This window comes from Epinephelus lanceolatus, chromosome 10, assembly GCF_041903045.1.
Source record: "Epinephelus lanceolatus isolate andai-2023 chromosome 10, ASM4190304v1, whole genome shotgun sequence".
Lineage (NCBI taxonomy): Eukaryota > Metazoa > Chordata > Actinopteri > Perciformes > Serranidae > Epinephelus > Epinephelus lanceolatus.
The window spans coordinates 24,023,397-24,038,391 of record NC_135743.1 but is presented as its reverse complement, the minus strand read 5'-3'; the positions used below and the strand labels follow the sequence as shown (position 1 = coordinate 24,038,391).

Sequence of the window (14,995 nt, the reverse complement as noted above, 5' to 3'; positions counted from 1 at the left end):
ATGTAAAATTACATTAGCTGTTTACTACTATTTATTACAATTTTAGGCTACTGTAGCGACCCACTACCCCCTGTAGTCCACATTCAGCCTACAGAAGCACCCCCACCTCTGTGAGTGCAATGTTTCGCTGCGGCCACCAGAGGGTCCCTGCTGAGTTTATAGAGAGGGTTCTGCATGCTGTCCTGTCCAGCTACCTTGCTCCACATCCACCCTTAAACTGCAACCCAGCAAGCTGCTAAATATCTGGGAGACGGAGCGCTTCTACATCTCTGCAGTGCAGCCATGGCCACCACAGGTTTGATAGTTTTCTTTTATGGGTTGTTAAAGGGTGTAACATTTGTGAAACAGCTGTGAGCTATACAGAGTTGAGAAAGAATGACTTGTTAGGTTGTTATATGTGTGATCATTTTGTGATTTGTCTTTTAATTTGGATGAGTCAAATGTTTTGTTTCCATACCTTTCTTTATGTTGTAAATTAGCCTGCTGCATCGTTGCTTCAGTGCCAGCAGCCACTTTACTGCTGATGCATGTATCAGTGTTGTGACAAAGGGAGTTCTTCAGTGAACTCCCTTTGATGAACAGATAAGAAGTACTAAAGATGTTTGTCGCTTGTTTCTCTCAAACTGGGCAGCCTTTGTGGCAAAAAGAAACAGTGGAAAGAAATGCAAAGTGCTGGCTCAGCCACTTGGGAGTGAGGGTTCAGCAACATGCAAGCCGCATTATTGACGCTCAGATAGTCCATCAATCTGGCACAGGCTGCAGCCTGAAACACCCTTACATTTGCCAAATCAATCACTGTATTAGTTCAGAGTTTTGCATTAAAATTAAACACAGCAGTGGCTTCTAAAGCTGCAAGTCACCCTTTGATCAGTTTCTTTTTACTATTCAAGCTCTCTGTTTCCTCTGCTGCTGTGATGATACCCCTGTGCTGTATCATGCAGCTGGCTTGTAACCCACTTTTTCATGGTGCATCTTTTTCTGCTGAGCAAAGATGCTGCATTGAGCTCCTCTCAGTGGAGAAAAAAAATACTCCTGAGGAGCTGTGGAGCCAAGCCTGCAGATCTGGGGAGCTGCAAACCTTGCTGTCCGTAGTGCTGGACTGAACACACACTGATAAAGGTCACTGCTGCAGTCAACATAACACTTTTATTATGTTCTCTGTAACTGACTGGACTCTTTCTTTGCAGAATCAATGTTCCCAGACCGAAGTGACTTTGACTATGGTAAGATTCACACCATCTGCTACTAAAATCACAAGCACCATGTTCAATTGTGAAATTTTCTAGAACAGTATGTATTAAGTTCATCAGAAACTCCAATAAGTCCCATACGGTTTTGCCCCTTGTAGATTATGAGACACTGCGGACCACAGGTGTTGTCCTCGCTGTAGTCATGTTTGTCTCTGGCATTTTAATAGCCCTCAGTAAGTTTAGACCTTCTCTTACATATCACTTGAATAAAGAGGCTTTATTACATGAGCACCTTTACCTTTGTAACTAATCTATGATTCCTCAAACAGGTAAAAAATTCACAAAATGTGTAAAATCCTCATCCAAGTAAGAGTTGTGTAAAGCTTAGTGGATGATGCGCCTGTGCATGCTGTATGAATCTGACTTGAAGGGGATACCCAACCAGGGTGGAAATCTGTTCCACTATTGTTTTTTGACTATAACTGAGTTTCCCACAGCCTTTTCCTATCCCTGCCCTGGATGCCTTTTCTCTGAATACCCCCTTCCTTGTTCTGCACACTCAACCCAAAACACACTCCCAACACATAAAAGAGTTTTACGCAGAACCGTGTGTGGCAAATCATATGTGGGCAGCGCTTTGATCTTCCCTTTATCTCGGTGCTTGCTCTAAAAATGTATGCATCACACTCCTCATGTGTTGGTAGTGAGTGGGCAGTGATATGATATTATCGCATGCCGCTTGTATGGCAAAAAAAAGTGAAGAGAGGCAAAAGCTGCTGTTTGAACGGGACACAAAGCTGCATATTGGTCTGTAGTTACACCTCAGAACCCTGTGGCTTCAACTGCTCCTGGAGCCTGATTATAGCTATAATCAAATCTAGCTCCAGGTTGAAGTTGTGGCAACAGGTTTCAAACTATATTTAATAATCAGCCATCTTGAATGGATTAAAACAACACAAATGTCCACTGATGTCATTATTTCTGTTTGCAGTTCCAGCTCCTCTGGTACCCAAATACCAAAGACAGAGGGTAAGTTCACTTTACTGATTAGGATCATTATGTGCAGCTCAATAATGATCACTTCCTCTCTGCTGTTCCCTCTGATTTATTTTCTTTTCTTCTCCAGTGCCTCCTCAAAGTGTATAGAAAATATAACACTTGAAAGGGGAAGAAGTTGTCACAGGAACCCCGCCAGCGAAAACACACAAACACTGGTTGTTTATGGCCATCCCTGTTATGGCTAATATACCTCAGCCAGCTGGATGATCAATATACAGGGTTTTCCAACACATCCTGACCTGGTTTCATTGAGCCTCCCACTGAATTCTGTAGAGAGTCTTACAATAATAGCAATGTACTGTGTATGTATCTAAAGATGGCTCCAAATTGAGTGGGAATAAAAGAAGGGGGAAAAAAAAGGAAAAACACTCAAACATGAGACTTGATGAGGTACTTTTAATTTTAAAAAAGCAACAATCGTTCTCTTACATTGTACTCATGTAGAGCAATAAAATTAATAGCATGATTAAATATTTATAGAGTACATCTCCAGGTCAAAACAAAAAAACGCATGCATTGATCAGTTGTAACAGTTATCTTATGCCTTTATCTTTCTTAATTTTTTTGTTGGTATCTTGTTTATTCAGCATGACAAAATGATGAAGACACTGATAAGAATAGGCAAAAAACAAGTGGCTACAATAAAATATAAGACAATGTTTAGCAATGTATTTTATTTTGAAAATGCTTTGATCAATATTACAATAGATGAAATGTGTATTTGTTTTATTAGTAGTAATTTCTTCTATTAAATTCAAAGGCAATGGTATTACAAATTAAAATGTATTACCTGTAAAGCTGAAAAATGAGGCCGCTGTTTCAAATAAAGGTCTTGTCTACTCAACGTGGTTTTATCAGTTTATAATGAACTTGTTCTTAACGTTATATATATCTTAAAGTGATGTAAATGTAATGTAGAAATAAGACAATATGTCGTTTACTCATGAGATTGATCTTTCTTTTGTGCTTTATGGGAATTCAGCAGAGATGACACATATGTGACACACAACTCAGACCTTATTTCAGACCTTTGTGACTAACATTCATTGTGATGGTGGAAAATGGGCTTGAAAAATAAAAATTCTTTACACCATCACTTTCTGGTGGGATGGTATGTTTTCCATCATGGTAATTTCTGTGGCCAAATGTTAAATGTGACTGTTCAAAGGATGCCCTGAACATCAAAACATTCAGATGGAACTTTGAATACAGTGTTATTGTACTTTTATTCATGACTCATGACTAAAATGTACAGTTACTCAGACAATTTGTCACCGCACCTACTCACGTAATGTCTCTGTGATAAACACATTCTTTGTCACAATCAAGTTTCAAGTACATAATAGCTTTACACACTGTCAAGTCGCTTTTTCCACAAAGAAAAATTGTACTTGATGTTACCCATGTAAGTATGATGCATACAGAGAGAAAGTTAACTTATGTGATTCAGTTTTTTGTTTTTGTTTTTGTTAACACACGCATTCTTAACATAAGCACACATGCTGACTGAAATCAAAACCATCACTCAGTGTATCAATATGATAACTTAGTATGATGGGGGTTTTGACAAGAGAGTCAGAGGGGTTTCAGGGACATTGTCCTGGAGGTCATACAAACGATTTCACAGAAATCAACATTAAACTGGGAGTGTGGCCCATTACGAAGATGAATACTACTCCACCTTCCGCAGCGACGTCTATACCTTCTGCTGTTTAAAGATAACTAATGCTCTTTCTTTCCATTTGTTTAGAGCTGTAGCTGGTAACTTTGATAAGAAAACTTTTATTATGTCTGCTGAAGAGTCACTATATCCACACAGTTGTACATGAGTCAGATGATCTGTGGAAAAAAATCATATTCATCTGCCTCCTTATACCACACATTAATTAATGATAAACCGAGGACTCTCTAACACAGCTGTCAATCGCTGCACGGGAACTTTGGTCAAACTGTCAAACTATGTAGTGTGGATCAAATGGATCAAGATTCTGCCTCTGCAAAGCCTATTACTCACCTCAAATGTTCTCAGAAACACATTTTAGTGTACTGTTTAGCTGTAAAATGAGAGTCGGAGCACGGTTTCTCGTTTTACAGCTAAACAGTACACTAAAATATGTTACTGAGGACATCTGAGGTGAGTAATAGGCAATGCAGAGACAGAATCTTGATCCATATTTGATCAGCGCTGCCTAGTTTGACAGTTTGACCATAGTTCACGAGGTGTGATAGACATGATTGACAGCTGTGTTGAGACTCCTCGGCTCTGATTGGTCATTTTCCTTCAGCCGAGGTAAATTCTAGTAAATGCCATTATTGTCTGTTTCGTGAACTACTGTGCAGATATAGTGACAGTTTCAGCAAATGTGGTTAAAAGTTATGTTATTAAAGTTAGCAACTACAGCTTTAAAGGCTCTCATCTAAAAATGTTAAATATCCATTCTGACAAAAATTAAAATGCCTCTAATAGTCAGAATTTGAGATCTGAGTGCTAATTTGTGAAAAGGTCCAATGGAGGTGATCACATTTTGGAATGAAATGCTTCGCCTACACATGAATACTTCACCCTGTGCATATTAAAATAAATAAAGCTTTTTTTACAGACACTAAATCACAGGTAATTTAAGCTTTGTGCATTAAAGCATCATTTGTCTAATCCAATGTGAATTATATCTAGAGATTAATATGCCAAAGTAGTTTGTTAACAATATTTAGGGCCAGAGACTCCCAAAGCAACATAACAATAAACTGTAAATCCCCTTCTTAACAGAGGCAACATCTTAAGACAGATTCTTTCCCTCCAAATGGGGATTACAAGTGGGGATTTTTAAAATCATTCCTGGTCCTGCGAGGACACAACACGTCGCCGAGAGGAAGCGCTCCGTTTCTTCAGCATGAGCTTGAGCTAGAAAGTGAAACATAAATTAAGATGATAATGAATTGCCCTTGATAAAAACAGAAACAGCAGGACTAAAACATTTCATATCTGGCTGGCTGACTGTTTAAAATTCTGGGCTGCTCACCTGCTCTCCCTGGAGGCCGCTCTGCAGCAGGTGAGCTGGCTGGTCGTTCTCCAGGTTGCGGATACTGGGATCAGCTCCTCTGCGCAGCAGCAGCTGCAGGATCTCCTCCTGGTGGGGGTTACCATGGAGACCAGCTGCCATGTGTAAAGCTGTGTGACCATGCGCCTGTGGCAAAAAGGGAAAAATGCAGCATGACTCAGACTGTTTATAGTCAGGTATGTAAACAGTACACATACTTGTACATGCACATAAACCCACATGCGCATGTAATATCCAGTTATGAGTTCTGTGTCAGTGTCGGACTCACTTTCAAGTTGACAAAGTCTTTCATGTTGGGCAGGGGAATCCTCAGCAGATAGGTCACCAGATCGATGTTCCCCTCCTTTACTGCCAAGTGCAGCACGGTCTTGTTACTTTTGATTTCCTGGAATTGGAGAATTGAATGTGATGTAAGAGTAAAAAAGGGAAATGGCAAGTACGATGACATCATCATGGTTAGATCAAACCAGGGCACTTCCCCTATGAAGTGTGTACTTTGACTGAAAGGTCAGGTGTATGGGTGAATTGTGAGACAATCAGCCCCTGGACACAGATATGCAGAGGGCCCCGTCACCTCTCCTACATATAAGCAAGCCTCTTTTTGTTGTTGTTTTGCATTTCTTTGTAGTCATTAGGCATCTCTCTGTGGTTTAGATGTCTTTCTACTCATTTGTGTCTCTTTGTGGTTGTTTTGCCTCTTTTTATAGTCATTGTGAGTCTCTGTGTGTCTCTTTGTGGTCATTTTGGGGTTCCTTGAGGTCATTTTGAGTCTCTTCTTGGTCGATACATGTCTCTTTGAGTGATTTTGTGCAGGTGAAGGATAAACTCTAAGAGCCCTGGGCCTGTGCTCAGTAAGCCTGTTCAGTAATTCTCCCATGGGTCAGTGATTAGCATATTCAGCTTTGATGCTTTCTGTTTCTGATTGTGGCCACTAATTTGTCCATTCATTCACCTATTGTGACACATCTATGGATCTTGGCCCATTACTCAGCAAGGCAGTTTACATGACACTGAGAAAAGTAAGAGCTGTACTGCACCTGACTGAGTAGGGACGCCCCCGCGCTGAGAAGCATCTCCACACAGGAGAGCTTCTCCATAGCCTTGGGCCGAAGATTAATATCTTGCATCCCACTGCTGGACAGCGCCTTCATGGTGACACTGTGCGAAATGGCTGCACAGTGCAGAGGAGTCATACCTGAGGAAAAGAAGAAGACACATGCAAGATTTAAATTAAGGCTCTAATCATGTAAATATTTTGTAATTGGTGCTAAAACTTGTTAAAAATTCTAACATATGGCTAGTTTAACCATTGTAAAACATTAAATTACCCTCAAAGTTGCGAGCCTCCAGGTTGACAGCCGGCCTGCTTGACAGAATTGCCTACAAAAAGGAATCATTGTTAAGATCAGCTCCATATTACCAACTTTTCTGTAACTCAGTAACTCAGTGCTGCTGTTGCTTTACCCGCAACACTCCAGGTAAGCCATAGTGGGCAGCCAGATGAAGGGCAGTCTGTCCTTTAACATCACAGGCATTGATGTCAGCTCCAAACGACAGCAGATCTTGCACAATCTCCGGCTGGTTTGCTGTCACCGCCACCAGTAAAGCAGTCTGCACAAGCACATTCGTTACACACATTTATTTAGAGAAGAATAATCCTGTGCTAATGTTTGTGATTAAAAAAAGTAGAGCAATTTGCACCCTTTGGAAGATGTTTTTGTTCATACCTTTCCCTTGTGTTCTTTGGCATCAAGCCTGTCTACATCTCTCAGCCTCTCTGCAGCAGCATAGGCACACTCCCTGAGCCCCTTGGCAGTGTAGATGTGCAGGATGCTGACAGAACAAGAGCACAAGATAAATCAGTTTTAAACGAGGCTGGAAAATCGCCGTAATCCCCACAACCAATTTCACACTATTCCCCTTTCACAGTTGAGTATGTCCTTTCGTATTATCTGAGTTTCTAATCATCGAGCATGATCGGCTGACTCATTGATATATTTTGGTTTTCTTAATCTTTCTAGGATTACCAAGCTGCACATGTGGCTCTCACTTTTAGCATGTGACTGAAAACGAAACTCCAATGGAAGTAAATAAATTGTGTGCTCATGCACATTCACACAAGACTGTAATGTCAGCTGTGTGTGTGTACTATCAGTGTCATCTTGCATTCAAAGAAAAATGAGTAGCCCATACATGTCAGTTATTTATATTCTTTTTCTTCAGCCTCTCTAGCAGATATACTGAAACACATATAAACCGCACACCACATTCTCAAGCACATGCACTCACTCATAAGCACTCACGTGTCTCCATCTTCATCTTGCCCAGTGGCTCTGCTGTAGTCCATCCCGTTGAGCAGCATCCTGGCCTCCTCCAACTTGGTGGCGTCCAACGACGAACCAAAACTCAGCTGTGCAGCCTGACTGGGACCCAGAAATGACCAAGGCGATACCATGTTGGGATCAGCGACCGTCATCGAGCCCTCCTGCTCAGAGGAATGCAGTTCAGAAAGGTCAACCCATCATAAAGGTATGATACAGATACATAGAACATGTTAGTTAAAAACCAGTGACGAAGGCATTTCTCTTACAAATGTCTGAGACATTGTGTCTCCATATCCTGGGTCATGCTGCTGTGTGGCGTATTCAGATGTCATTGGGTGGCTGTAGGCTGCAGCATAGCTGGATCCTGGATGGTTGGGGTAGTAATTGAGTGTAGACTCTGGTGCTGGGGGCCACTGCTCAAAGCTCACTGCCATGTCTGAGTAGCTGCTTGATGCACCTAGAGTAGGGAGGATGGACTGTTTTATAATACTGATGACTCAGTCAGTAATATTCATACGTTGTTTGACATGATGATCAAGAAAACATAAAGCAACTACAAGGAACTTTCATTTTGTACTGATTTTGGCGGCACCTGTGGACAAAAGCAGGAGTGTTTCTTGGGATGCATACTGCATTTCCCATGAGCACCATCACCTTGTGTCCTAAAGATCTTGATCAGGCTAGCCTAGCAGTGCATGTGTTTTGGAAGTTAGTGAAAGAAATATTAACTTTTTTTGTGGCAGAGAGAGAGTGGAAAGATGGGGGAGATAGAGGGGATGACATCCAGCAAAGGGCCCAGTCCAGACCTGAACCCAAACCACCAAGGCCTCTGTGGTAAGGACTCAGCCTTGATGCTATGTGCATTAGCAAGGAAGCTAACATGCTACCTGCTACTTATTTTTTAATACTTTTTATTCTTTTAAACACAGCTGTTTGCAGGATGCACCATGATGAGGTGGTGTATCTATTTGTGGCTGGTTAAGCTTAATAACTTTGATATTATGACTCTGAAATTAAGTTTTTAGTACCATCCAGACACCTAGATTAAATGTAGCCTTCAGCTAAAAGCTTCAGTTGCTTGAGAATGGCACTCTACTTTTGTTAAGAACGCTTAAGACATACTGCATAGCTGTCTGAGAGGAAGCGCGCCAATTCAGAATTGATCATGAACATCCTTTCAAATTCCCAAATTCTTTCCATCTATTGAATAACTGACTAAGGTTGACTTGTGTTTTTGCTCCATCGCTGTCCCTTTAAGCTTATTTCTGTCAAGTCTTTTCTTTTTCTCATGGCTGGTCCTGCCCCAATATCAACCAGAACCACAAAATATAATGTCTGGAGAAAAATCTTTTAAGGCAGGTAAAAACTTTACTTCAGATGATGTAAACATAGGCTTTTCCGGTCTGCATGCCATAAAAGAATTGTCTGATTTCACAGGGAATTGGACCCAGGGTCAAGCAATAAAAGCAACTATATAGAAACAGCTAATCTTCTTACTGATGGTTTCATAACCAGTTACAAACTCCCTACAGCTGCTTAAAATTTGTATCTTAAAAAAGGCAAAATGATTTCCTAAATCAGGAGTAAACCGTTTATTTGTTGGGGATAGAGTGTATGTGGAATTCCATATTCATCATAATGAAGAAACATGTCACTCAAAGCAACAGCGTGGCTAATTTTCTGGACAACAATGAAGCTCAACGGTGCAGAGGAACAAGTTATATCCAGCTGTATATCACCAGATCTATCCTTTAAATGTTGTGCAGAAGTTGTCTTTCTCTTACCTGTACAGGTAAATGGTTCTGCTGAAGACAACTGCTGGAAGAAAGACAGAAAAAAAGAGAAATCATAAGCAATCACATCTTCATGATAAATATTCTGATGGTGAGATTGTGATCCTGTCTGTGCACTGTCTTACTGTGACAGTAGCTGAAGGAGCAGGGCTTGTGCTGGCTGCAGAGCAGGAGGGGGGCACAGACGACGTCTCACGCCTTCTCTTCTCCTCCAGGAGTTTCTTGACTGTGGGCAGAGTGCAACACGGCTTCTCTTTCGGCGCTGAAAAAGAAAAATGAATGCCAAAAGGAATGACTTTGTGGTCATGTATTTCATTTACATGCAATGGATATTGGAGGTCAATAGTTTGGACATGAAACAGTTAGGTTGTTGAATTTCTTCCAAATAATGGCACTGCTCTGAACTGGATCACATCCTACCTCAACAATAGAAGCTTCTCCATAAACATTGGCTCACTCTCCTCCCCCTCAGCTACCCTCTCCTGCGGTGTCCCACAAGGTTCAATCCTAGGTCCCATTCTCTTCTCCATATACATGCTCCCCCTCGGTCAAATCATTCAAAAACACAACATCTCCTTCCACTGTTATGCTGACGACACCCAGCTTTATCTTCCCCTCAAACCTAACGACCAGTCCAAACTCACCAACATCCACAACTGCATTAATGAAATAAAGTCCTGGATAGCAGCAAACTTCCTTCAACTCAACGACAGTAAATCAGAAATCATTCTCTTCTGCCCCTCTGACAACATCAACCTGATATCCAACAGTCTTGGCAACCTATCCACTTTCATCAAACCTCACGTCAAAAACCTTGGTTTCATTTTTGATTCACCACTCAAGTTTGATAAACAGGTCAATTCAGTAGTTAAAGCCGTTTTTTTTTCCAACTCCGCACCATTTCAAAACTCAAGCCATTCCTCACATTCAAGGACCTAGAAAAAGTCATCCACGCCTTCATTTCCACCCACCTGGATTACTGCAATTCACTGTACACCAGAATCAATCAATCATCTCTCTCCCGCTTACAAATGGTACAAAACGCTGCAGCCAGACTTCTAACAGGAACCCGTAAGAGAGACCACATCACCCCCATCCTGGCCTCTCTCCACTGGCTACCTGTTCAATTCAGAATTGATTTTAAACTGCTTCTGTTTGTCTATAAATCCCTGAATGGTCTGGCCCCCACCTACCTCACAGAACTTTTAACCCCCTGTACTACCTCCAGATCCCTCAGGTTGGCTGACCTGGGGCTCCTAGCGGTACGACGCTCCAATTTTAAACACAGGGGTGACCGTGCCTTTGCCCCCAGACTCTGGAACAGCATCCCCCCTTCTATCACATTTGCCCCTTCCATTGACTCGTTTAAATCTAGGCTCAAAACTTATCTCTTCTCAAAAGCATTTGTATCCCCCTAACATGATATTTTAATCTCCCACTCTGTGCTTATTTGTGCCTTGATTCATGTATTTATGTATGTTGCTGCTATGGCTCTGGTTTTTGTGTTATTGTGTTTCTTCTGTATTTTTTCATTTTTTATTTTTTATATGTTCAGCACTTTGGTCAACGTGAGTTGTTTTTTAAATGTGCTTTATAAAAAAGTTGACTTGACTTGACTAAATTGTTGATTAATCATTTATGATCTATTATTAAAACAGGAAGAGATTACCCCCAAAAAATCACAGTATCTCAGAGTCCAAAGTGATGTTTTCTTTTTTTTTTTGTCCAACTAGCAGTCAAAAACCTAAAAAAACCTGTTTGATGTTTTTGATTGAAAAGTGACCAAAATGATTAATCAATTATCAAAATACTTGCCTAATCAATGAAGGCACTATTCGTTTCACCTCTCCTATATCCCTCCTCCAAAACTACAAAACTTGTTTGTCCTTTCAAAACATGAAAACTGCATCTAAATACAGATTTAATCAATAGACAAAAACTTTAACTTTCATGTAGACAGACTTTGGGCTCTCTCTTTTTGTAGCAATTTCACAAAATCACAAAATATGCCAAGTAGAGAATAAATAATAGAATAGATAATAGAGTGAAAATTCTAAAATCTAAAATTTAACTTTTAATCTCATCAAGAGGGACTTTGTTTTTACTAAAGTAATGAATTGTCAATAAACCAAATACTGTCAGTGTTAGACAATAGAAGTAAGATATAAATCATGTTTATAAAGCAAGAGTGGACTTTAGATCATGCAGGGTTCAACAAATTAATCAGAAAACAACAACATTAGGATGATACTGCCTGCTCACTTTCTCCATGGTAACATTTTTCTGCTCCCCTTCAGACAACAGAACATCAATATCAGATCCATTATACTATGAGTATGTTTTCCCCTTGCTGATTTAAAAAAAAAAAAAAAAGTATCATTTCCATTGAACAGGTGAGAAAAATAGGAAAAATATTACAAAACAGAATTCGGATGTTTCCAGCTATCATAATGTGACCACACAGGTTGTTTCCTCAAAAACTTCACCCCACACATGAAAGATAAAGTGATATTTCCACCCGTGTGTGTGGAACCAGAGTATAGAGATAAACCTCTGAGAAACCTCCTCCATTAGGAACGCAGATTGTGAGGCTGTGCAAAACCAGACAGATTCATCAGAAAACCTTTAGCATGGGATTGCCACTGCTAATTTTCTATGACACCTTCCTGTCTCGCTCCGTTACGCTGACAGAAAGGCAAACCACATCTTCCTGCCTTTGGTGTGTAACAGACACGTCATCTCGACACGTGTAGTTGCCTTGTGCTTTCTATTGCGCCTACATGTCTGGGAGGCAGAGCCAAAGAAGAAGAAGAAGAAGAAGAAGAAGAGGAAGAGACATGTTTTTTTTTGTCATTTTCTTTTGAGCCTGTCGACTGCTGTGGTGGGCCGCACGGAGACAAAACATGTCTGTTCCCCAGAGCTAACACAAAGAGGGTGTCGTTTTAAAAAACAAAATATGCAAATTCCACCAGCGAGAGAGAAAAGAGAGTTCACGGAGCGTAGATTTCTCTCGGTTAGCCGCGTCTTCTCTGTCTCTCAAACACAGTACTTCCACTTCCAGCTGAAAACCTGTCCTAAACAATGAGGCCTTGTGTGACCTGCTCCCACCACATAATAAAGGTCACCTTATCAGAGTAAAATGACATCAGTCAGTACATTTCAGCAGCACCAAGTTTCATTTTCAAGTTCAGAAGGTGTTACTATAAGTTACTCAATCCTGACTCATTTGATCTTTAACTAAATGTCACCTTTAGCCTTTTTACAGATGATGTAATGCTGCAACCTGTAACTACACACGCTATATTAACCAGTAAATGACCAGGTGCTCAACACTTTCCAGTCTGACACATCAGCTGAGAGAAAGTACAAGTGAGGAAATGGCTTTTGGTGTTTTCTCTAAGAGTAGGAGGACATCATAGCCCCCACATAAATATAAATTTTGAGTTTGCACTTTCTGCCCCCACACTGCTTTGGGCTATTCTCTGTGTTTTATTCAAATAGGATATGTGGAAACCCCTGGACATTGAGTCATGTGCGTGGGAGGTTGGGGATTCCGACGACCTTTCTCTTTTGGCTCGCGCCGCAGAGAAAGAAAGAAGCACTGCAGAGCCAATTTCCTCATTTTGGGGTTTAACAGAACCCACTGAGCGCGACATAACATGTAATCACTCAGGCCTGTGTCAAAGGGAGGCACAAACAAAGAAAGTTCAGTTGTCATGTCACGCTGTTTGCTTGTCTGGCATTAATCAAAAGGGGAAATGAAAACAAGCAAGCAGGGGTGGAGGTGCATCAGGGTTTCCCCAAATGATGTCCTGACTCTTGGATTCGCCAGAACTATGTCGTCATTCAGTAAAACCGAGAGAAAGTGCATGAAGTTATCACTCAACTGTAGTAATTTGTAAAAATGTATTTAATTTTAACATATATATTACCCTAATGGCTAGAAAGCATAGTCTTACTTTGAAAACACACTTTACTAAGGCTCATTTTAGTCAGATTTAGGATCCAAACTATAAAAATAAAGTCACAACAACATGTATTAAATGTGTTTATGAGAGGTGTGTGATGTTGTAGGCTTATAAACACAATCAAAGTTTAAATCATTATAATGCTGCCACTATCACAATAACAATAACACATAAATAAAAGAAAACAAGAATGCTGTCCAGAATTGCATAAACTTCACAAAGTAAAAGTTGTCATCATAACTGTCAGACCATTTAACATTCACCATTAAAGCTGCGCTCTATATAAACATATAACCCGAGTGATAACACCTGTATTCTGCCTATAAATAACAAATTAAATGTACTCACATTTATCAAAGTGCATGTCAGAAACTGTTTTGCTTTGAAATCTTCAACAGGTCGTCCTCTCGGTCCCTCAGTCTCTTCAAAACGGGATGATGTGATTTTTACAGCGCCGGAGGGATCCGTGATGTTCTGGTTCGCCTGAAGTCTGTGTGGCTTGTTGTCTTATTGCTGCCTGCTTGTACACACAGAGCACGTTGTTCCCCTCACCGCCCCCAGCTGTGCTCCACGCCCTCTAGCAGAGAGGGGAAGCCACACACTTCACCATTATGGCAAACCACTGCATGAAATACGATGAACAGTCATTACCTGCGTGAACAAAAACTACTACAATACAAGACAAAGGTGCGTTAAGATTAAGCACAACGATAGAGGAAGTATTTATATCAGTAAATTAGAGGCACAATAATGTAGAATACCTTTTTGTAAGTGAAAGTCAAAATGATATTGAAGTGAAAACACAAGTTTTATCAGCAAAATATATTTAAGTATTAAATGTTATACAGAATGGCTCTCATCTGTACATTATTACTAAGCTGGATGTTTTACTAATACATTACTAGGTAAGTAACATTTTAATGTTCAGGCTGGTACAGGTTAGTAATTTTTAACAAACTATAACAAATGAATTGTTTCTATCTATATTCTATACTTTATTAGATGATCTCATGTTTCTGTTAATACTAATCTGTAAGTTAAAAGTTAATTAAAGTAACTACTTACATTAGCTGCCAAGTAAATAGAGTAAAAAGTATAACTATTTGCATCTGAAATCTAAAAGAAGTGAGTAATAAAAATGAACAAGCAGAGTGTTTTAAAATCAAAAATAATAACTGAGTCTGTGACTTGGGGAAAAATGAAAACATCTCTATCTTTAATATTGTTCTGTTTCTCGATAAAAGAAACACAACTATCACAAAATACCAAAACACAAAACTAAACACAGCAGTAAGCTACATTAAAGTATTTATTTAGAAAACAAATAAATGGTCCAATCAGGCTTTTTCTTTGTATGTCAAAGGGTAGATTTCCTTACATTTTATCAATGAAAACTTAAACTAAATCAGTGTAAAGCCCACACTCTGTGAAATTATATTATACTCCAATGTTAACACAAATGTGCGCGATTAAACTAAATGTTTCCAGCCTCAGAAAACATAACTTGTTACACTATAATAAACTTGTCAATCAATTAAAAAAAAAAATCGACAGCTGATTTTTTGTTTTAATTTGGTTCACAGATTGTCTTTTAGGTAAAAA

The 14,995-nt window shown here is 39.9% G+C and overlaps 1 protein-coding gene and 1 long non-coding RNA gene across 3 annotated transcripts; one reads left to right on the top strand and one right to left on the bottom strand.

The window, feature by feature from the left end:
- The first annotated feature begins 167 nt into the window (after positions 1–167).
- On the top strand, positions 168–3,093 carry LOC117265657 (uncharacterized). Its single transcript, XR_004502425.2, has 4 exons — positions 168–295; positions 1,188–1,223; positions 2,182–2,219; positions 2,317–3,093. It is a non-coding gene; the product is annotated as an uncharacterized LOC117265657 (long non-coding RNA).
- Positions 2,909–13,896, bottom strand: nfkbid (nuclear factor of kappa light polypeptide gene enhancer in B-cells inhibitor, delta). Of its 2 annotated transcripts, none has more exons than XM_078171834.1 (12): positions 13,742–13,896; positions 9,551–9,687; positions 9,417–9,450; positions 7,899–8,089; positions 7,612–7,793; positions 7,036–7,141; positions 6,773–6,919; positions 6,637–6,688; positions 6,346–6,503; positions 5,577–5,693; positions 5,270–5,434; positions 2,909–5,151 (listed from the first exon to the last, which is right to left on the bottom strand). In XM_078171834.1, exons 1-12 carry the CDS (start codon positions 13,755–13,757, stop codon positions 5,080–5,082), a joined length of 1,377 nt encoding a protein of 458 aa, XP_078027960.1. In that variant the 5' UTR covers positions 13,758–13,896; the 3' UTR covers positions 2,909–5,079. The 2 variants fall into 2 exon arrangements, with proteins under 2 accessions (XP_078027960.1, XP_078027961.1); XM_078171835.1 differs by having other exon boundaries at positions 9,417–9,447.
- Positions 13,897–14,995: the final 1,099 nt, after the last annotated feature.

Bases quoted from the DNA above. Each gene is read 5' to 3' on its own strand.
- nfkbid (XM_078171834.1), bottom strand. The intron at 6,689-6,772 runs GTAAAGCAACAG...TCCTTTTTGTAG, and splicing joins GCTTACCTGGAGTGTTGCGG to GCAATTCTGTCAAGCAGGCC. The intron at 5,435-5,576 runs GTGAGTCCGACA...TTTTTGCCACAG, and splicing joins AAGACTTTGTCAACTTGAAA to GCGCATGGTCACACAGCTTT.